General features: G+C 35.4%; 3 protein-coding genes across 3 annotated transcripts; 1 reads left to right on the top strand and 2 right to left on the bottom strand.

Moving 5' to 3' along the window:
- Positions 1-67: 67 nt before the first annotated feature.
- On the top strand, positions 68-2,840 carry LOC121235323 (RNA polymerase II transcriptional coactivator KELP-like). Its single transcript, XM_041131661.1, has 3 exons — positions 68-527; positions 667-772; positions 2,434-2,840. Exons 1-3 carry the CDS (start codon positions 255-257, stop codon positions 2,526-2,528), a joined length of 474 nt encoding a protein of 157 aa, XP_040987595.1. The 5' UTR covers positions 68-254; the 3' UTR covers positions 2,529-2,840.
- A 13-nt stretch (positions 2,841-2,853) lies between these two features.
- LOC121235321 (probable protein phosphatase 2C 80) lies at positions 2,854-5,122 on the bottom strand. The gene is made up of 3 exons (XM_041131660.1): positions 5,005-5,122; positions 4,530-4,875; positions 2,854-3,249 (listed from the first exon to the last, which is right to left on the bottom strand). Coding segments are annotated over exons 1-3 (636 nt in total). The 5' UTR covers positions 5,007-5,122; the 3' UTR covers positions 2,854-2,961.
- A 6,167-nt stretch (positions 5,123-11,289) lies between these two features.
- On the bottom strand, positions 11,290-12,728 carry LOC121234844. The gene has a single exon (XM_041130967.1). The coding sequence runs from the start codon at positions 12,651-12,653 to the stop codon at positions 11,550-11,552; it is 1,104 nt and encodes a 367-aa protein (XP_040986901.1). The 5' UTR covers positions 12,654-12,728; the 3' UTR covers positions 11,290-11,549.
- Between the last annotated feature and the right edge of the window lie 9,065 nt (positions 12,729-21,793).

Raw genomic sequence — 21,793 nt, 5'->3', positions numbered from 1 at the left:
CGTTAAATTATAAAATTATTTTTATTATAAAATAATTATATAAAATCAGTTTGTAAAATTTATTTTTTGCCTTCTCTCGGAGGATACTCTTTACATGTTCCCCATCACATACGATAGGCCCTTTACACTGTATCTTTCCTTCTCCCCTTGGACATGGATAAACACAGACAAAGTTCCCGGTATTGAAGCTAGAATCCACAGTTCCATCAGTCAGAGGAAGCTCTCTCTCTCGCGCTGTCAGAGACCTTGAAAAAATGGAGCCCGAAATCCAGGAGCGAATCGAAAATACAGTTCGGAGGATTCTCAAAGGGTCCGACATGGAGGAGATGACGGAACACAAGATCCGCAAGCAGGCATCGGCTGAGCTCGACCTCGACCTCTCCGAGCCGCCTTACAAGGCATTTGTCAAGCAGATCGTCCAGTCCTTCCTCGAGCAACAAGTAGAAGAAGAAGAGGAAGAAGTAGAAGAAGAACGAGGAGAGCGCCGTAAGGAGTACGATGATGATGGCGATCTTATCATTTGTAGGGTGAGATTGTGAAGATCCTAATGCTCTGTTTGTCTGCTGAGAGAGTACGAAAAGAGAAAATTAAGTGAAACAAGTTATATTTTTATTTTTAAAAATTATTATCATCATTTCAATAATTTGTCTGTGGGTTTTGATTCAGTTGTCAGAGAAGAGAAGGGTAACGATCCAAGATTTCCGGGGAAAAACTTTGGTGTCCATTAGGGAGTACTACAAAAAAGATGGCAAAGAGCTTCCTACTTCTAAAGGTTCTTTTTATATGGTTAAATTTGCTGTTTCCGTTGCTATATTATTTTTTCACGTTCTAAACCATCGCTGAGAATTTGGACTCATTGTTTAATTGGAAGACTTAGGCGGTTATCTTTATATTTGGGCTTGCTTATGATTTCGTGAAATATTGGTATTTTTTCCCGATGCCTTGTATGCAAAACAAGTTATTAAACAACAAGTTTATATAAGAAAAAATGTTGTTGAGTCATTGGACAAGACTTTGGTGATTATGGTGGACAATGGGGAGGTGGAAATAGCTGGGGTTTTGAGCTTCCTTATAGTTGTATTTGCTAATGGAGATGTTTTCAAATTCTTAAGACTGGCCTAGTCTGTTTTCACAAACCATCTCATTTTATCTAATCAGTACAACTTTCCCAAATAAAATACAAAAAATAATTCAACTTTTTCAAATCCTAAAACAAAAATAATATTAAAAAAATTATATTCTAATAATATTTTGTTCAACTTTTAACTCTCATCTCATCTCATCTCATCTCATCTCATATGTGTAACCAAACGAGGCCTCAAACTTTTGTGTCTTCTAATCGTATTAACGTTTTAGTGATAGTGTAATTGTGATTTTGAAGCGATTGAGGGTGGGTGCTGGAGGGAAGGGAGGGCGTGTTAGTGTTGGTGCTCATTTTGGCTACCTTGGTTACAAGGTAGGATTTCTACTGTGAATGAGTGTATTGGTGTTGGTGGTCGTGGTTATGAAGGTAGAAATGATAGAAGTTGTCCTCTAAATGGTCATTGCACAACTGTTGTCTGATGTTGATACTTTTTTGGAAGAACAATAGAAGTGAATCGCAGAGTTTTATATGAAATGGTGGCTAGGGCAAAGAAGATGGGGACCTTGCTTTTATGTTGCTAGTGGTTAAAGCACTTGCTATATCTTGATGATGGAAATTAAGAGGATCAACAGAAAGGTCAACAAAGACTTCCTACCTTTTGTTGTGACCTAGATTTTTGAACCAACTCTGGCTAAAAGTGGTATTCTTGAACTATATATCTGGTTATAAGTTATGAAATTTGTAATCCCTTGGGGTTGGCTCAAGTGATAAGAGCCCTGGTTTTGGTGGTATGCTCCCTGAACCTTTGGATGTAAACAATTTCTAAGGGCCATCGAATTGGAGGAATTTCCCCTTGAACTACCTGAGATGCACTTGCGGGAAGCTCCTTGGTGTGGTGGGCCTATGCACTCCTGGGATTAGTTGGGATTTTGTTCTGGACACTCAGTGCCAATAAAAAAATAAATTATGAAATTTGTAAATAGCAAACAGGGTCACTGGAGTTTGGAGGATTTGGGAATGTTAATCTGGTTTTAGGTGTTCGTTGGACTCATGTCACATTTATATACTATATAAATTTCAATGCATAACATAAGTCATGCATGTGTCTGGTCCTTCGCAATCTTTTTATTTGTTTCCCATATTTTGCCTTGGTTGGTTTCCTTTTTTGCCTTTTTTGTGTTTTTTAGTACCATCTTTGATTATTTACTTCTTGCTTATGTGATACGTTAAGTTGCAGGCAATGATTGGGTGTGCTCTTCCTCTAATCTTTGGAAATTCAAGTTTTTTTTTCTTTTTGTTGGTTAATATTCTAAGATTGTACAAAATATCTGCTTCTCTTGTCCTTTCAGGAATAAGCTTGACAGAGGAGCAATGGTCAGCCTTCAAGAAGAATGTACCTGACATCGAGAAAGCCATTAGGAAGATGGAGTCTAGGATCATGTGAAAATGTCATCAGTATGTTCTTTTGAACCAACTTTGCCATTGAGGCATAATCTGGGTTTCAAGGTGGCAGAACATTTTATTCAGAACTGGAACTGCTATAGTGCCTGTGCACGTTTTGGACATGTAGACAATCTGAATTATGAAGTATATGTTAAAGCTTTAAATGAATCAGCAATCTCTGTTGTCTCTCCTCTTGTTCCTTCGCTTTTACCCCTTATTTTGTGTGTTGGCAACCAAAGATTGAAACATATGTTATGTTGATATTAGCAGTGGATTTCAATCCCTATGGCAAGATTCCATTCCAATGGTGAAACTCTTGCTCATTTTCAGGCAGTACTGTTTAAGAGTAACATTGATACCGATTTAATTATAGAATTTTCATTGCTATTATCTCCCAATGATTGGAAGATATCAATACATACAAAGCAAAAAACCTAAGAATCAACAATATTAGCAACGATAACAGTTATATCGTCGACTTTGCCACCTAAAAATCTTCTTCTAGAGGCTAAAGAAGCTTGCATAAATGGTGTATAGGCTGTTCTGTTCATGGATTTGTCATAAGCATGCTCGACTACCGCCCAAGCCACCTGCCATGGATTGCATCCCGCCTCAGCCGCCATTTTTACAACATCCCTAATTTCCTTGTCAAACATGTTATCAAACAGCCCGTCCGTGCCGACTACTAGGATGTCTCCTGATTCTATCTCGATCGTAAATATCTGCATTATAAAGAAATAAGGCCCAATTATTCCTATATTAAGGGTTGATTTGGTTACATAAAATCAAATTATCTCATCTTATTTCGTATAATTATTATAATTTTTTCAAACTTCCACACAAAATATAATAAATAATTTAATTTTTTCAAATTTCAAAATAAAAATAATATTATAATAATATTTTATTTAACTTTCTACAAAACATCTTAACTTATTTCATTTAAACTGTGTAATCAAACGAGATTCCTCTACTGATTATCGGGAACACCAGATCATAGACCTAGCTCAAGAGAGGTAAAAAAAAAAAGAGAGGAATCACAGATAGTTGGAGCTGAAGTGCCTATTTTATTCCTAAACCATTCACGGAAAAACCAGTAATAAATTTTCCAACTTCAATAAACCAAAATGAACTTACTATTACAACGTTACATCTCACTGGAGAGAGCATAAATCATAAAGAAAACTTGTCTTGTTTAAGAGAATTACAGCATATAGAAAGAGATTTTACAAAAATAAATTTACAAACTAATGTAATTTTATGTGATTAGTTAGATTTATTTTATAATAAAAATAACTTTATAATCTTACATATCACGTCAAATTAAATACGTTAGTTTTTCATGAGTTTACTTTTACGAAGTTCTTTTGTGCATGACTTAACTCATTGTTCATTAATACACACCAAGGACATTAATGATGCGAACTCCATATCATTTTGCATAAATATATATATATATATATATCGGTACGTTCATGTTTTGAATTTTTTATAATTATAATAAACCTCGTGACAAGTGAAACGTATACATAACATAATTCAATGATAAAACTAAAATAGAGTGAGGAAACTGAAGGATGGATGTACGCACCAGTGCTGAAACGTGGGTATCATTTGTTTGTCCCAGCTGGAATAGACAATTGGGATAATGTTGTTGAATCTCCGATTTATGCATATCTCCTGCCTTTTTAATCAACAAAAATCCACTATCTCCCAAGTTCGCTACATGCAAGCGCTGCAGCATAAAACAAGAACACTATCTGTTATTACTTTCCTTTAAAAAAAAAAAAAAAAATACCAAGCAAGCTAGTACATTTATATGCCTATTAGCATTATGTTTTAAACAAGTAAAAGAAATGATAGATATAGTTATGAGTTGTGTAAGCGTAACACACTAATTTTTTAAAAAATAAGTGGATTCGTCGTTAAAAAAGTTAATATTTTCTTGGGAATCTTATATTTACGCTGACTGCAAATATTATTTGAATTATACATGACGTACATTGTCTATAAGTTTGATTATGCAAGCCGTTGATGACCCTTTGGCCTTGGTGTTTGAGAAAGCTTGATCCAAAACTCTTTTCATGATCCGATCATCAACGTTTCCGTCGTCTGGCTCCATTGATAGGATAGCCTCGAAAGGGTTATTCATGAGCTGCCGGGCATATTCCCCGGAGTCCACGCCCTGGAGGATCCAGCTACCCACCCCATCGGCCACACCAATGGCTTCTTTTTCTTCACAGAGGAAGTAGGCGTCCTCGCCTTGATCAGTTGTGGAGCCTGGTCTTTTCTTTGGTATGTAGTATGCTCCGGCAACCATTCTTATCCCTTTTCCTTTTGAACTTTCCCTAAAGCATGCAGAAGATCATTAACAAGCTGTTCAATCATGAATTAATATATTAATTATGTCCAGTCCGGCCAAACAAGGAAAAAGAAAACAAAGGAAAAAGAAGAAGGAGAAGGAGAAGAAAAATAACATGTTTCTGATCTTGTCGATTTTCAAGAAGCTGAGATAAACAGACTAGAGGAGGTGAGGACAGGGAGGGAAGAAGACGATGATGAATTCTGAATATGGAAATCTTGTGTACGTTCTTTATGTGAATAATAAAAAAATAAATCTAGCGATTGAGGTTAATATATCGATCTCATCATGACCATTAAATGAGATATCATAATTGTAGTTAAGAACAACTACCTTGCGTGTTTGTCTTCAAGTAGGAATAAATAACGGAAACGGTAAGTACTGTTGTAATAAAACCCAACTCCTGCTACATACGTAGACGTGTGAATATTTAAGAGTACTTTCAGAAAACGTAGGATGTCGTCCGAAGCAAATTAAGTGAACATTAGATGACGGACACGTTTGGATATTAATTCGTTTGGATGTTAATAGTACTGTCTCAAATCATTTATGAATATTAATAATGAAATAATTTATAAATAATAGTGAAATAGTAATGAATAGTAGTGATACGAGACTCACATGAAAAAATTAATTTTATAATGGTAAATCTTACTTTTTTTTTTCAAAAGGAGTATTGCGTACCGTTTGCACAACTCATGACTATATATAGTATTACTCAAAAGTTAAATCAATCTCAACCTACTTCATACCATACATTCATGAAACACATATCTCAACCTATTTACATTCAAGCACATCTTAATAGGATTCACAAAATACTACTATTCACATATAAACTCAAATCATCTAAAGTCACCTTAACATCCAAACGCAGACTAAAATTCTCCCTACTATTCTTAAATCTTGTAATCATCTTTCATAATTTAATTTTTCACCATGACATTGAATGATTGAAAAATTACTTGCTACTAGTAAGTCGATTCGAACAATATACAAGAATGACTAAAATAGAATAATTAAGAGAAGAGGAAGTTAAAAGGGTAACGAAGAGTCAATTACCACAAAAAGATTAATATTCTTTTATTATTATTATTGAAATAAGAATAATAAAATGATAGAAGAATTAAGTAGTGCATGGGGAAGTAAAATAGACAAGTAATGAGAAATCAAAAACTACCTTTAGATGAAAACTATTGAATTAGTAATCATAAATAGCAAGAAATCTTTTGTCTTCAAACCTTTATGTTATCTTTTTTTTTTTTTTCAATGGAAAACAATATCATTTATGAAAAAAACACATTACAGACATCTATCAAGCCATATAGTTTGAGAAAAAAAAATCTAAAATACAATCTCACCACATCTCTAATGTTTCAACATTCCAAGCATGTTTAGCTAGTCTATGGGCGGCCACATTTCCTAGCCTACCAACATGCTGAATTTTGTATTCACCAAACAAAGATAATAATTTCCTCATTTTTGTCATCAAATTACCAAGCATTGACAATGATGCAGCTGCATTTTGAAGTTCCTATATCACCAAAAGACAATCACTCTCAATAATAAGCTCATGAATCCCCATGTTAGCACATAGTTGAAGGCCTATGAAAATGGCTAAGAGTTCAATGTCCTGGATCCTCAACTTTATTCTCCACCTTACTAGCAGCCATAACAATGTCTCCTTTATCATCTCTTAAGACAGTCCCAACACCTGCTCTGTGTAGATTACTAAACAATGCACCATCCACATTTAGTTTTAGAAAACCTGTCTCAGGAGGCTTGCAACAACAATAATTTTTTGTCTAACTGATTGACATAGTTTTAATATCAATAAACATCTTCTGTAAAGATAAGGCATGTTCAGCTACTTGTCTAGGCTCAATATGAATCTTGTCATTCACCAACTTATTTCTCCTAAGCCAGAAGCCTTATGCTATTAGGAAAAGTACAGCTAGTTTTTCATCTCTTCCAGTCTCTTTCACTTTCATAGTAACATTCATAACTGACAACTCTCTTCCCATCTCACCCATCATAGGCAGTAAACTACTCCAGTAGTGCTTTATGTTAGGGCAGTAAAATAATGCATGAGGCAGGTCTTCAACTCTTTCATTGCAAAAAAAACATTTTTCTTCTGTTGGGACATTCTTCTTGTGAAGATTGAATTGAGTGGATAGGCCATCCTTACAAGCCCTCCATGCAAACACCTTAATTTTATGAGGGACTTTCATCTTCCATATAGTCTTCTATAGTGATCGATGTCTGCCAGCAGAGGAACACTCACCTGAGTTACATTTGAACAGTCCTCTATTAACCTATATGCACTTCTCACACTTAACTTTCCACTTTTTTCTTAAGCCCATACCCATTTACCTGGTTGTTCTCCAGGACAAATAAGAATTTTCAAAATGTCTGTGGCAACTTTTGGAATGAATAGAGCTCTAATCTTCTCCACATTCCACCATCTCGAGTTACTATCAATAATGTTATCCACTGTTTCTGATTCATTCTCTGCCCTTATAGCATTGCCATCCCTTTGTAGCTTCGGATGTCTTGGGACCCAATTTTCAGACAACAAATTTGCAGTTTTTCCATCACCAATCCTCCACCTACATCCTTGAAGTAGCCATTTCTTTGTTGTCCATATTCTTTCATGTGTATGAAGGATTATGGCTGAGATTAGAATGAAAAAAATTGCCTCATGGGAAATATCTTGCCTTGTAGATTTTGTGGAGCATAGAGTTCTCTTTTTGCAAGATCCTCCATCCCTGTTTAGCTAATGAGGCTAGATCGAAAGTATGCAAATCCTTAAAGCCTAAACCACCTCTAGACTTTGGTTCACACATCTTCTCCCAAATGATCCAATGTATCTTCCTCTCATCCTTTCTTTAACCCCACCAAAATCTTGTCATCATAGATTCTAGTTCTTTGTATAAAGTATCAGGTAATAAGAAACAACTCATCGAATATGTGGAAATAGAGGGAGCTATAACTTTGATAAGGATTTCCTTACCCTTTTGAGATAGAAGTTGATCTTTCCAACTCTGCAATTTGTGCCACACTTTATGTTTTATCTCCGAGAAATCCCTTATTTTAGATTAACCTACAATTGGAGGTAGGCCTAAATACTTCTTATATTGTTGAGCATTATTAACCCCCCACAAATGCAAGATATTATCCTTCACTGCAGCTGGCACATTCCTTAGAAAACCGTGGATGTTTTCTCCTTGTTAATCTTCTATCCTAATGCCTTTTCGTATGTATCAAGTAGCCTTTGAACAATTATGTTTTCTTCAAGATCTGCTTTACAAAATATCACACTATTATCTATAAAAAGCATATGATTAATCTGAGGAGCCCTTCTGCAAACTTTAATACCAGTGAGCTTATGATCATTCTCTGCCTTTTGTAATGAGGAAATCAAACCCTCAATGCATAGTAAAAACAAATAAGGGGAAAGAAGATCTCATTGTCTCAGCCCTCTATTAGGGACAATTGACCCTTTTGGCTCTCCATTAATTAAAATTGAAAAAGTCACAGTAGTCACACATTTTATAATCATATTGATTAGCTTCTTCTCAAAACCCATAGTAGGCACAAATGCACTTTGAGAGTCGAAGATAATATATGGAAGCATTCTCTTCAACCTATTGGCAATAACCTTTGAAATCAACTTATAAATAGCATTACACAAGCTGATTGGACGAAAATCTACAATCTTCTCAGTAACTTTCTTCTTTGGGATCAGTGTAATGAAAATGTGATTCAATATAGTGGGAAACTAACCAGTTTGTAAAACTTTTAAAACTGTTGCTATAACTGATCTGCCAGCAACATGCCAAAATTTTTGAAAACAAATTGGGGCCATCCATCTGATCTAGGAGCCTTTGTAGGATTCATCTCTTTCAATGCATCGACCACCTCTTTCATAGTGTAGGGCTTTGATAATTCTTCATTCATAGAAGTTGTCACCTTGCCTACCAAACTTTCCAGAAAATTAATAGGACCTCTCTCTTTAGAAGCTGAGAACAAATCCTATAAATAGCCCGGTATGATACTATCTTTTGCTTCCCCTTCCTGCCATTCACCATTTACATATTTTAACTTCTTTATACTGCTTCTTCTTCTCCTATGTGAAGCTTTCTTATGAGAAAATCTTGAGTTTTGGTCTCCTTCCTTCAGTCGCAGTGCTTTTGATCTTTGCCTCCACATGATATCCTCTCTCTCCAGCTAAGTTTGAACCTCTGCTCTTGCTGAGATATGAGCATCTCTATCACCATAAGTGAGATCTCGTTCCTGGACATGTTGAAGTTTCTATTTAGCCTTTCTTAGTTGATGATGGACCCTTCCAAATGTAGTACGATTCCATATTTCCAATCTCTTACTGCAATTAGTAATCATTTCCCTAACCTTTTCCATATCATTCCTCCTATTACTTTGTCTCCATGAGTTTTCTATAATCTTCTCACAACCTATCTCCTCAATTCATATGGCTTCAAATCTAAACAGTTTTTGTCTTGGTGTTTGTGTAGAACCCCCTACTAATTCTAACCATATTGGGAGATGATTAGAGAAGGCCACAGAGCCATGAATAACACTTGCTTGTGGAAAGCAAGCACACCAATGTGAATTAGCTAGAACTCTATCTAATCTTTCACTGATGCAACTCTTCCCTTCTCTCTCATTACACCAAGTAAATTTTGGCCCTCAATAACCCAAGTCCCTTAAAGCAAAATCATTAAGCATGTCTCTAAAATCACACATTTGTTTCTCAGGCCTATCTCTACCACCCCATTTCTCATTCCAATCTAAGGTTTCATTAAAATCTCCAAAGACCATCCATGGGCCATGGCTCCTCTCTTCTACATAAAGAATGAATCAATGCCCATATCATGTGTCTATAATTAGTATCAGGATGCCCATAAACACCCATTAAACACCAACAAAAAACTTCCTTATTATTAGAAACTTCATCTTTAACACAAGCATCAATATGATTTTTAAAGTAACTAAAGATGGTAAGATTACATCTTGTTTCCACAATAAAGCAGTTCCTCCACTTTTCCCTTCACAATCAACAGCTAAAAAATTAACAAAGCCAAGCTTAAACTTACTTTGTCCACGGGCATTCCAACTGAGTGTTTTCATGGCTCCCGGCAGGACTGAGTTTTAGCCACCATCGATATCATCTTTTGCACATCACTCTGATCCCCATCAAGCTTTTTGTGGGATTGGTTCTTCTTAGAAACTCTTCCTTTCCCATCCTCCAACTCGCTATGTTCTTTTCTCTTCTTGGTAGTTGTCTTCTGGTAGCATGTCTATTTCTGGGTTGCTAAGGACTTGCTAAACTGAGAAATTCGTTTCCATTTTCGGGCTTCCATTACATAAGGCTTTTGCATACTTAGGCTTCTTGGATTCTTACCCAAATATTTGTATAAGCCACAAGCCCATATTGGTCTTGAAGCCCAATATTTGGTTCTTTTAACATCATGGAAGGCACAACATTATGTTTCACCTTCTCCGAAAAATTCTCCCTTCCTTCATCAACATCCTCCATAACCTATGTAACATCAGCTTACCATTTAGTTTGAGATTCAAATTGACTATCTCCAGATTCTACGAGATCCTTTGACATCAATTGAATATTTACTCCCTTTATCTCAGCCCTCCCTTTAGGGATATGCCCAACATTTTTTAAAATGTTTGTTACAACTTCACCCAAAATGTTTGATGGTTGAGATTGTACAACTGAAATTCCTCTCACATCATTCGTCGCAACCACCGGAGCAACTGCCGGAGTTGAATGTCCAGTTTCAAATTTTCGATTATGTCATTCCCCACCACTACCTCCATTACCCACTACCCTCATCCGCTGTCCGTAAGGGAATCCATCTTTTTCAAAAGTACCTTGTGTCGTCTGCTATAGCTCACACTCTTTATGCCCATGGCCTAGCCAGCCACAACAGTAGCAGAAGTTTAGGAGTCGCTTGTAGAAGAAATGAATCCAATTTGGTGCAGCTATTGCAAAATTTATATTCTTTCCTCTAAGTAAAGGTTTCGTAATATCAACTATGACCCGCACTCGCATGAATTCTCCACATGCTATTTCTCCTTCTTCAATATCAACTTCTTCTACCTTTTCAATTTTGCTTCCAATAAAATCCCCTATGTATTCATTCTTGGCACGGTAATCCATGTAAAAGAATCCAAAAATGTGTATGTAAGGCGTGTTTGGTGAATTTCATTTATCTACTAAATATATACTTGATGTCATATTGCGCGAATGACGGAAAAGAGATAATTAGAGAGCTTTTTTTAATTATCATGTTTCAAATTGTATACATATTGAACTTCAGCTATAGACCAAACACAGAATAGATAATACAAGGATGCCCCACTCTCAAAATCTAAAGATAAATGCTTTTTATTGAAGATTTTATCATTTCAATCATATTAATGTAATACATTCCAAGTGATTTTACATATATGAAATCACTTAAAATATACTACATTAATTGATCATATGATTAAAAATAACAAAATCTAAAATAAAAAATTCATTACTCAAATGCAGAACATAGTCACTTTCCACTCAAGTTCCCCAAAATGGATTAAAAAAAAAAAAAAAACAGAAGTACTTAATTCCATCGACTTTTATAATTATTTACAAGCTGGACAGTGCACTAAGCCATTCTCGTTGCACTGACCACATCGCTCTTTCTTTTCCGACCCATCCTTGACCACTTTACAACTCCCACCACACTCCCAACACGGCACGAACCTCATGCCCCCGCACCCCTCGCAGCCTTGCCTTCCCACCCCTCTCTCCACTCTGGCCGACTTCAGTATCCTACCCAACCGGCCCGCCTCGTTCAGCTCCACCAATTCCTCCACTCCCCCGATGTACCTCCCTTTCACGAACAGCCTCGGTACTCTCGCCGTCTCCCCCAACAGCTCTCTCAACTCGTTCAGGAACTCCCCGTGCAGCGACACGTCCCGCTCGTCGAACACCACCTCGTGCCCTTCCAGCACCTCCCTCGCCCGGTTGCAGTCCTCGTACGTGCGCCGGACCCCCTGTAGTGACGTCGTGTAGAGCACCACTGTGTCGGCCCCGCCCCCCGGCGGGCACTTCTCCTGAAAATCACTCAGAGGGTCCCTCTTGATCCTATCGAAGTTTGCCATCTTTCCTTCCCTTTCCCTCTCTAGCCTGTCCTTCAATATAAATATGTTCTCCTTCAGGGGCTTGGGCCTGAAACCCTCCGACTCTGACTCGGTCCGTGCCTCGTTCTGCTTTGGCTCGGTTCTTCTCGACTCGGTCCGCATCGTCTCCGCTTTCCTCAACTCTTTAGTCGGCTTCGGAGATAGCTTGGCGTCGAGCTCCTCGAGCGTGTGGAAAGAGGCGCTCTTACGAGGCGTCTGTTTATTGGTGGTCGTGCTATCCTGCACCGGTGGGGGAACTGCTTCCGGTTCCGGCTTTGCAGGCGGGCCGACAATTGTGGGTTTTTGCTTCTTGAGGTCCTCTAACTTCAAGGCTTTGCTGACTTCCTCCCAGGAGTGAGGAGCGTCGGCCTCGAACTTACTGAGCTTCTCCAGAATCGGAGCCGGTACGTGCGTGGGCTTCTCTTCGTGCTCCTGCTGCATATGGTCCACCTTGAGCCAAGGCTCTTCGACTGCGTTGACGTCGAAGACCGCAAAGCTCGCGGGAGCTGGGCGGTAGATATCATCGACGGTCACCTTGGTAAGTTTCGAGGAGGCACACCCCATTTTTCTGGCGCTGGGTTTGTTGGTGGGATTACGTGTAGATGAATATAGTAGGCGCGAACGTGTTTTTAAGGCAATTTTTTTTTTAAAAATGTTGTTAAAGCACAATTTGTGTGGCTTTGATGGTGGATAAGAAGAGACTTGTGTTCTAAGCCTCGGGATGTTTCTGTGGTGGTACATGAAACTGCGAGGCGTGTACCTCTAGATAGTTGCCACGTTGTAACATGCAAGTTGAGTCTTGGACACGTGTGTCTTCGATATTTTTTTTGGGTAGCTGCTTGCATATATGGCCGTGGCTGGTTTTAGCTTGGAGGTGATACTGAGGGTGATGGATATTTTGTCTGTCAAATTCCAACCAAGTAACCCCAGAGTGGTGGTGGTCATTAGAAAATGTTTACGCAATCGTATAAAATTGATGGAAGGAAATTAATATGTAGTCATGTCCAGCCAATGATGTCAATGCGACATTGATCTTATCGGAAGAAAATATGTATTTATAAATTTATTTATTTACACATGAAATAGATTGTTGTCATAACCGTGATCTATTTCACTAAAAGATGGACTGAAATTTTGATTTCGGTCTGATCTATTTGGGCTCAGACATGTTAGTGGATGAATTTCTGTCCCTCTCATGGATGTTTTGGTTTGATCCGTTTGATTTTAGTGAGTTTTATGAGGGAATATGAAAAGAAAAAACCTACTTGCACGCGGGGTTAGGGGACCCGGAGTACACGGCCATCCACGTGTGTAAAATAAAATGGGGCGTTTCGTTTATACCCAAAACTACTACGATTTGATTTAAACACGAAGATGAAACAAAGGACCGAAGGAGCACAACTTTGAGAGCAAGCTTTCCTTTCTTACAGAGAACACGAAGATCAGGTTCTGGGTGCAGACCCATTTTTTTCGTCTCACTTCTTCTTTGCATCTATTGCGCATCTTCTTCTCACTTTTTTCGCAGCACTCCCATTTGATTTGCAACATAAATTATAAAATGGGACTCACTCATCATAAATTGTAAAAATGAAACGGGGCGTTTCATTCAAATTCGGTACCTCTCATCTTCTTCTTCTCATCTTCTCCTTTGCATCTTCTCCTTTGCTTCTCATCTTCATCTTCTCATCTGAAACGCAGCACTCCCTTTCATATACCTACAGAACATATTCGGCTTCGGGAGCAAGTTTCTCCACAGACATGGGGCTTTTGTCGCCTGAGATTGAATCTTCTGCAGCCTTGATGAGATTTTGAATGAAACTCTTTGACTTGTCCATGGCTTTCTGTGGTTTCAAATACTAGGCCATAGAAGATAAAAATAAAAAATAAAAAATAAAAAAATTGGAAGAAGGTAGCCACTTTGCATAATTGTGGGTTGGAGGATTTGCTTCTGAGACTTTACCCAAATAATACAACCTGGATGAAGGATTTGCTTCTGAGACCCATTTTGGCGCTGGCTGGGATGGTGGGTTTCCTTTACTTCTAAAATCGTTTGTTTGTTTTGTTTTATTTTTTTTCAAATAATATCAGTTGACGTAGTACCACGTCAGCCGATTCCCCAACAAATACCCAATGCCGAGTACATGTAGCAGAATTGATATGAAAAATATGTGTGTCTCATGTATGGAACACAAAATAATAAGAGAGGTGGCTGTAAGAGTTTTATTTAAACTCTATGTCTCACATACCTATATTCTAATGGGTTTAAAATAACACAATACTTATCACTTAATTAATAAGTTACAATAAGATAAGATTAACTCTATATCTAATCATAGTAGAACACAAAGTCTCTAGATTTCTTGATGGCCAGAAATCTATAAATAGTACTGAGGAGTTAAGGGTTCTCACCTACAACATTATTGTTTCTCTAGCCATCGGAAGACACTTGTGAAGCTAAGTTACTAGGGTGATCATTCTCTCATAATCAGGTCAAATTCTTCATCGATATGTGATGGATAAAGGTACGTCTTTTAACTATTATTATTCTATTATCGTGGATTATAGAATATTGAATATCTGATTATTAATATTCATGTTAGAATATTTAACATGGCATCAGAGCACCAGGTTACAAATATTTTATGATCTCAATAAAATATACAATAAATATATGATTATTTAATTTTATATGTGCCTTCGTGTCTCTATTGATTTTATCATATTGTGATAGACTGAAAACACTATATTCTTTCAGTCTGACAAATAAATTTATGATGGTGGTTTTTGAGCAACTATTATGTGTTTCCATCCGAAGAAATCACACAGTGATTCATGTATGAGTTTCATTTTTGAGTTTTTCTTATTTCTCCCTTTTATTGTATTGTGTCTCTGTTGGGTAAAGGGGTTGAGAAACTGTCGTGCATGGATAATGGTGGAGTCGCTGTGTGTTGGCAACGTGCAGCGTAAGGTGGCCGTGTCACCTTGCTAGCAACTTGGCGGCGTAAAGGGTAGCGCAAAGGGATTGTGAAGTTCTGAATCAGCGTTGTCCCTGCCTAATTTTGAAGCCCGCACAAGGATGAGGGTTGTTAGCGAAGGGAGGAGGATAGAGATCCTCTGCGACTCCTCTATAATGGCGGCACAAAGGGCTTTAAAGCCCAGTGGCCACCGCATGATGATATTTAAAAAAAAAAAAAAAGGAAAAAGTGAGTAAGGTGTCGGTGGCGGAAGAAGGACGGAGACATCTTGCCATCCCCCTCACCGACGACGTCCAAACTGTGGAAAAGCCAACATCGTGCGGCGCTGGGAAGGCCAATAGCGTGCGGTGCTGAAACTTTTGAAAGAAGAAGAAGAAGAAGAAACCCTAGGGTTTAGGGTTTCTTCTGATTTGTATAGGGCCAAGGTCGTGGGCCTTGGCCCAGTCTAAGAGAAAAGAAACGGGCCAAGCCTATTAGAAAACTAAAAAAAAAAAAAAAGTAGGGGAAGGTATCGGGCCTGAACAGTAGGCCCGACCCAGGTCAACTTATGTTTGACCAATGAACTGAACCGGTTCTTAGCCTGGTTTACTAGACCGGTCCGGTTCAGTTCAGATTATAATATTATTATTATAATATTATTTAATTATAAAAAAATCTGAAATTTTACTTTCCTTTTATATGCATGTTCCTATTATTAAATACATGTATGAATTATTTTGGATTTTATTTAAATTACTGTTATTATGCCAGATATAATTGTTTATCCAATATGGGGCAAATAATTTATACCAAAATTAAATAAAAGATTGGTGGCCCAAAAGTATAAGATTTTCTTAAATTTTGGTGAAAAAACATTAATTCCATAGTAAGTTAGATATGATGGAGTGAAAAATTTGTGTGTCAAGTTTTACTTCCCAATGAGGATTTTAATGATATTACTAGTTCATCCATGAAATTAAAGTTGAGATGAACAATTTGTGTGTCAAGATCTAGTCCTAAATGAGGGTCTTGATGACACTACTTGTTCATCCATCAAAGTAAGGTAGACGAAACAATTTGTATGTCAGAGTTTACTCCCAAATGAGAGTTCTGATGATACAATTAATTCATCCAAAAGATTTAATACTGGTAAGAACACTTTGTGTATCAAGATCTACTCCCAAATGAGAATTTTGATAACACTGCTAGTTCATTCATTAAAGTAAAGTTAGAGTGAACAATTTGTATGCTAGAGTTTACTTCAAATGAGAATTTTTGTGATGCATCTAGTTCATCCACATAATTTAAGGTTGAAGGGAACACTTTGTATGTCAGAGTTTACTTCAAAATGAAAATTTTGATGAGACAACTAGTTCATCCACATAATTTAAAATTAGAGGGTACATTTTTGTGTTGGGATTCACTCACAAAGGAGGGATCTCGATGACACTATTAGTTCATTCATAATTGTTTAAATTCTATTATTGTTTATGAGTGCGGAACTCAAAGCATTAATGTAATTAAAATGTTTTTCTTGCAGTAAGTATACAAATATCTTTATAAGATTTTCTATACATAATGGACTCTTGTTTAGAGAAATATAAGCATATCAGATTTTCACTATGGTCTTGTTTGGGAATGACTATTTTCCTAGACCATCTTTTACTTATTTTAAGTCTAAAATTAATTATTATTGAGAATAGTGATAAGGGTTAGAAAGACATAATGTTTAAGAAGATGGAATTAATTACTACATATCAAGCTTTGAACTTTAGGAATGGAAATGATGAAATATTCTTGTTTTGTACATAATGGTTTAGTGCATATGCATTATTATTTCATTAAAGTAATGAGATATGAACGAGTTCGTAGTATGATTGTTAGAATGATTTTGTAAATTTGTATTAAAAAACAATGTATCTTTTGGAAAAGAAAGGAAATGATGATAATGAAAATATAAGAATTATATCAATTGAATTTTGAAAGAAACAATGATACATGAAGGTGCCCTAAGCATAAGACATGATTCGAAGGGAAGGGTAAATTTTTTTAGTATAAGTTTCGAATATGATCTTATACATGCTTATACATTATTTTTAGATTAAGCTTGAGTGCAAACGTTCATATTTATTTTGTTTGTATAAGTTTCAAATCAAACTCTATAAATTTTTATACTTATTTTAGTGGTTGAACTCGAACAAATGTTCAAAATTTTAAATTATTTCAAAATGCCATTTATGTTTGTTCTATTTTTCATTCCAATAAAATTTTTATTTGTCATGCCTTCATAATAGTGATTTTGTTAGAAGTTTTTCTCTTTCACTCATGAGGCTTGTATTGGAACCAAATGAAAAAAATTTATGAAAAAGTTTTACAATTTGTAGCATAGAATTTGAAACATAATTTGTGACATGAAAATTTGGAGAATATTTTCAAGAAAAGTTGTAGAGGTTAGTAAATAAAATATTTTCTACATTTAAATTTTCTAATCTCAGGATGTGTGTTGATTTATATAGAAGGAAAACAAATTAAACATATCAAGAAAATGTGACACAAGGAATAAAGAATTTCTTGAGATAATGCATATAGATGCATGTAAACATTTTCTTTATAATGTTTGATAGATATAAGTATTTTATTATTTTCATAGATGATTTTCTTGGTATAGATGTATCTATTTATTACATGAAAAGTCTCATGCCATTAGTAATTCTTAAGGTACTTCTCACGAGGAGGAAATGCAACCAGGTAAAAAGGTGAAAATCATCGAATTAAATTAAAATAGTGAGTACCAGGAAAAGTATTATGAATCAGGTCATAACCTTGACATATTTTGTTAACTTCTTAAAAAGATGTGTATTAAAATTATTAAAAATAATAGTATATATCTTAAATTGTGGTCCTAGTAAATAGTCTCAAAGACCTATTTTTGAGTTGTGGAGTGATAGGATACTTGATTTAAAGCATATACATCTATGAATTGTCAATCTAAAGTAAGACTTTACAATCCAAATGAAAGAAAGTTGGATCATATAATTGTTAATGGGTACATTATTGATTACTCAGAAAAATCCAAATGATTTAAGTTATACTGTCTCTATTCATAATTTGAATTTTGAGAAAATTGAAATATCAAATTCCTAATGGTTGGCAAAATCAATGGGAGTATAGAAATTAGAGATGCGATTGTTGTGAAGTGCATTCTTGTACTTCGAAAATGCTTATAGTTCATTTTATGATCATCCTAATGATAACATGAAACAAGAAGCAAATTATCATTTACCTCATCAGAGAAACACCACTAAAAAATTGGCCATGGAGACATCAGAACAGGTAACCTCATGTGATTTTCTTGATTTGGTTTTTGGTTAGATTACGTGGTATATTTTCACAAAATTTGAATTTGACATTGAAATAAATGAAGGTTCACATATTTTTTCACAAGTTATAGAAATAAATGATTTTGTAAAAAATCGATGCATAAAAGAGTGATTGAAATTCATAAATTAATGTAAAATCTGTAATTTTGTCTAAATTGTCTGAAATGTATAAAAAATCGAATGTAAATAGGTGTTGAAGACAAAATCTTGACTTTAAAGGTAATGTTGAACGATATAAAGTCAGACTTGTAATTAAGGATTTCATTCAGAATTGAGCATTGATTAGAAATAGATTTCTAATAAACCCGAAAGAACTCATTAAGAATCACTATGGCATTAGTAGCTCATTATAGTATAAAGTTACATCAAATAGATGTGGAAATAATTATAGAGTGAAAGTTTGAAGTCTACAATAAACGAATAAAATGATTATTTAGAAAAGGTAACAGATTTTTTTAAAATTGATATCTGAAATTTGATAATGCCAATACTGTTTTTAAATTTAAGAAAAATACTTATTATTAATGTATATATCCTAAGATCAATGGGAGTATATTTATATTTATGGTCATGCATGTATACGACTTTTTGGCCAATATGAACTGTGGTTTGTAGTTTAACATCTAAATAACTTTTAAAATAAAATTTATGAATGAAACATCATTCGTAATTGAGATTGAATTTTAATACCAAGACGATGACTATTAGGATTGTCTTAGTATGGTTGCATAGAGTTTTGGAAGATTTTATATGAAGAATTATTCTTCAATAGATGCTTTTAAAATAAAATGCAACATGCTTAGTATTTTACAGTGTCTTCGAATAGATTAGGTTGTTAAGGAAATTATGTATATGATTGTTATAATAAATTTGATAATTGCATAAACTTGTATAAGGTTGAATATCAATTTTTCGATTGGCATTCTTGGTTGCCAAAGTAACCTAAAGATGTTTGACCCAAAATCTGTGAAAAAAAGTACAAGGTTATTTGCAAGAAATTAAAGACTATAATGTTATCTTAAGAAGAATTTATACTCTTAAGGTAATTAGATATTTAGACCCTATTTTGTGGGATTGCTCTAATGATGAAAAATACAGTTATGGTTATGTATTTTTCTATTTAGTGAATTTATTTTATAGAAAAATATGAGACAAATCTCTTATTGCTTCATGTGCAATGGGGACTAAGTTTGCGGTATGCTTTAAGGCCACAATGTATGGTATTTTACTAAGGAAATGTATTTTAAGACGAAGAATTGTCAACTTATAGCCAAGCCGCTAAGAAAGTATTGCAAGAATTCCTCAGAATATTTTTTTTTCTAATATTAAGTATTTAATGAAAATTTAAATACTTGAGTGTTAAAGAGAAAGTACAGAAACAAATATGTCAATAACAATAGTGTGTTAATGATTATACTTTAAAGAACATGTTGAAAAGATGGGTCATATGCTTATACCCATTATGTAAATATGTTAAAGAGATCATTGATATGCTGAGAATTTTCTTAATAGACATTGAAAGATATCTATTATGGTTATTTTTGTTTTCTTACCTTTCCACTTTATATGCACATTAAATGGTGTGGATGAATGATGACAAGATAATATCTACAATAGACATGAATTGGAACCTAATGCATTACAGTATTAGCCTTAATCATCCTAATTAAAGATCGTATTGAATTAAGTTATTGATGTTGCGGTACATGGAGAGGAATTTGTTGGTCATATTACAGAGGATCGCTATGACCTACATTGGTAGCTGGTTTGACATTGATATTTCAGAATTCATGCAATGTATTTTGAGCTATGAAAGTTTTCTGAAAATGGATTTGCGCAGTATAGTTAATTTCCTGTAATAAACTCATGAACGGAAAATATTATTTTATAGGTGGATGGGCCAAGTGGGAGAATGTAAGAATTTTATTTAAACTCTATGTCTCACACACACATATCCTTATGGGTTTAGAATAGTTTAATATTTATCACTTAATTGATGAGTTACAATGGGATAAGATTAACTCTATATCTAATCACAGTGAGACACAAAGTCTATAGATTTCTTGATGTCCAAAAATCTATAAATAGTATTGAGAGGTTAAAGGTTCTCACCTATAACATTACTGTAACCTCTAGCCATCGGGAGATACTTGTGAGGTTAAGTTATTAAGATGATCTTTCTCTCATAGTTAGGTCAAATTTTTCATTGACATGTGATAGATGAAGGTACGTCTTTGAACTGTTATTCTTCTATTCTCGTGGATTATTGAATATATATTGACGATCTGATTATTAATGTTCATGTTAGAATATTTGACAGAGGCTTCAAGCTTATAGATAGTTTTGTTCAAATTATGTAGGCCAACATTGAGTGTGATGCATGGTTAGTTTAGCATTCTCTAACAATTTGTTAGGGACACTTTTGAATATTCAATTATTTTAAATTCGAATTTCTCATGTAAACAACTTGAAATGAAGCCAAGGAGTCGGCCACCTTGGGACTGGCAAATTAATGAATAAATTCTTTTTGTCAACAGCAAAGGATTCACGCATGCACTGTTTGTAGCATTATTGTTTGAACATTCCTGTTCTCTCAAATATTTTTTTTTTTATGGCTTTTATGTTCGGGGGGGGGGGGGGGGGGGGGGGGGGGGGGGGGGGGGGGGGGGGGGGGGGGGGGGGGGGGGGGGGCGGGGCGGAGCCTTTTATATCCTTGGCTTTGCTCGATCGAGTCTCGCCTCTTCGGATCAACTTCAATGGGATCTGTAACAAGCTATGATTATATTTCTGACTCACTTTGCTAGAAATTACTATTTCTTAGTAATAAAAGGCATATATATATATATATATATACACACTTTGGAAAATAATGATTCTCATAGATTAATTATTAATTAGAAAATACATATTAATTATAGACCCAAAACTCCCAATAATACTTCTGGAACTCTCAAGAGTTCTAGAGTACTACTCCTCAAAGAAGTACTACAAGTGACTTCCTAAACAAAATACACTAACTTGGTACTAAAACACAAATAATGATAAAGCATATTCCTGATATTAATCTAATTCTTTGCATATTGGTACAATGGAATTAGCTAGAGTACTCCTGCTACGGCTTGGACTTGCATGGAATCTGAACACTTTGACCACATATCACTCTATTTCACGTGAGCTTTAGGTTGCCCACTGTTCATCTGAACCATACAAAGTACAGCTACCACGTAAGCATTCTATCTTACGTGGTAGCAGAAGCATGCCTCTTTCCAGCCATTAGAGGTGGTGGAAAGCGAGTTCCTTGGGTTATGAGTATAGCCATCTTTTTAGGAGTTAAAAAAGACACCCTTTTAAGTACTGTGGATGTGTACCC

Source organism: Juglans microcarpa x Juglans regia, chromosome 6D, assembly GCF_004785595.1.
Source record: "Juglans microcarpa x Juglans regia isolate MS1-56 chromosome 6D, Jm3101_v1.0, whole genome shotgun sequence".
NCBI classification, from domain to species: Eukaryota; Viridiplantae; Streptophyta; class Magnoliopsida; order Fagales; family Juglandaceae; genus Juglans; species Juglans microcarpa x Juglans regia.
Note: the sequence above shows the minus strand (reverse complement) of the source record. Positions and strands in the feature narration are given on the sequence as shown.

Coding starts and splice junctions, on each gene's coding strand:
- LOC121235323 (XM_041131661.1), top strand. CDS start 255: ATGGAGCCCGAAATCCAGGAGCGAATCGAAAATACAGTTCGGAGGATT. Junction 528..666: donor GCGATCTTATCATTTGTAGG/GTGAGATTGTGA, acceptor GTTTTGATTCAG/TTGTCAGAGAAGAGAAGGGT. Junction 773..2,433: donor AGAGCTTCCTACTTCTAAAG/GTTCTTTTTATA, acceptor TTGTCCTTTCAG/GAATAAGCTTGACAGAGGAG.
- LOC121234844 (XM_041130967.1), bottom strand. CDS start 12,653: ATGGGGTGTGCCTCCTCGAAACTTACCAAGGTGACCGTCGATGATATC.
- LOC121235321 (XM_041131660.1), bottom strand. Junction 3,250..4,529: donor TAATCAAACTTATAGACAAT/GTACGTCATGTA, acceptor TTTATAATGCAG/ATATTTACGATCGAGATAGA.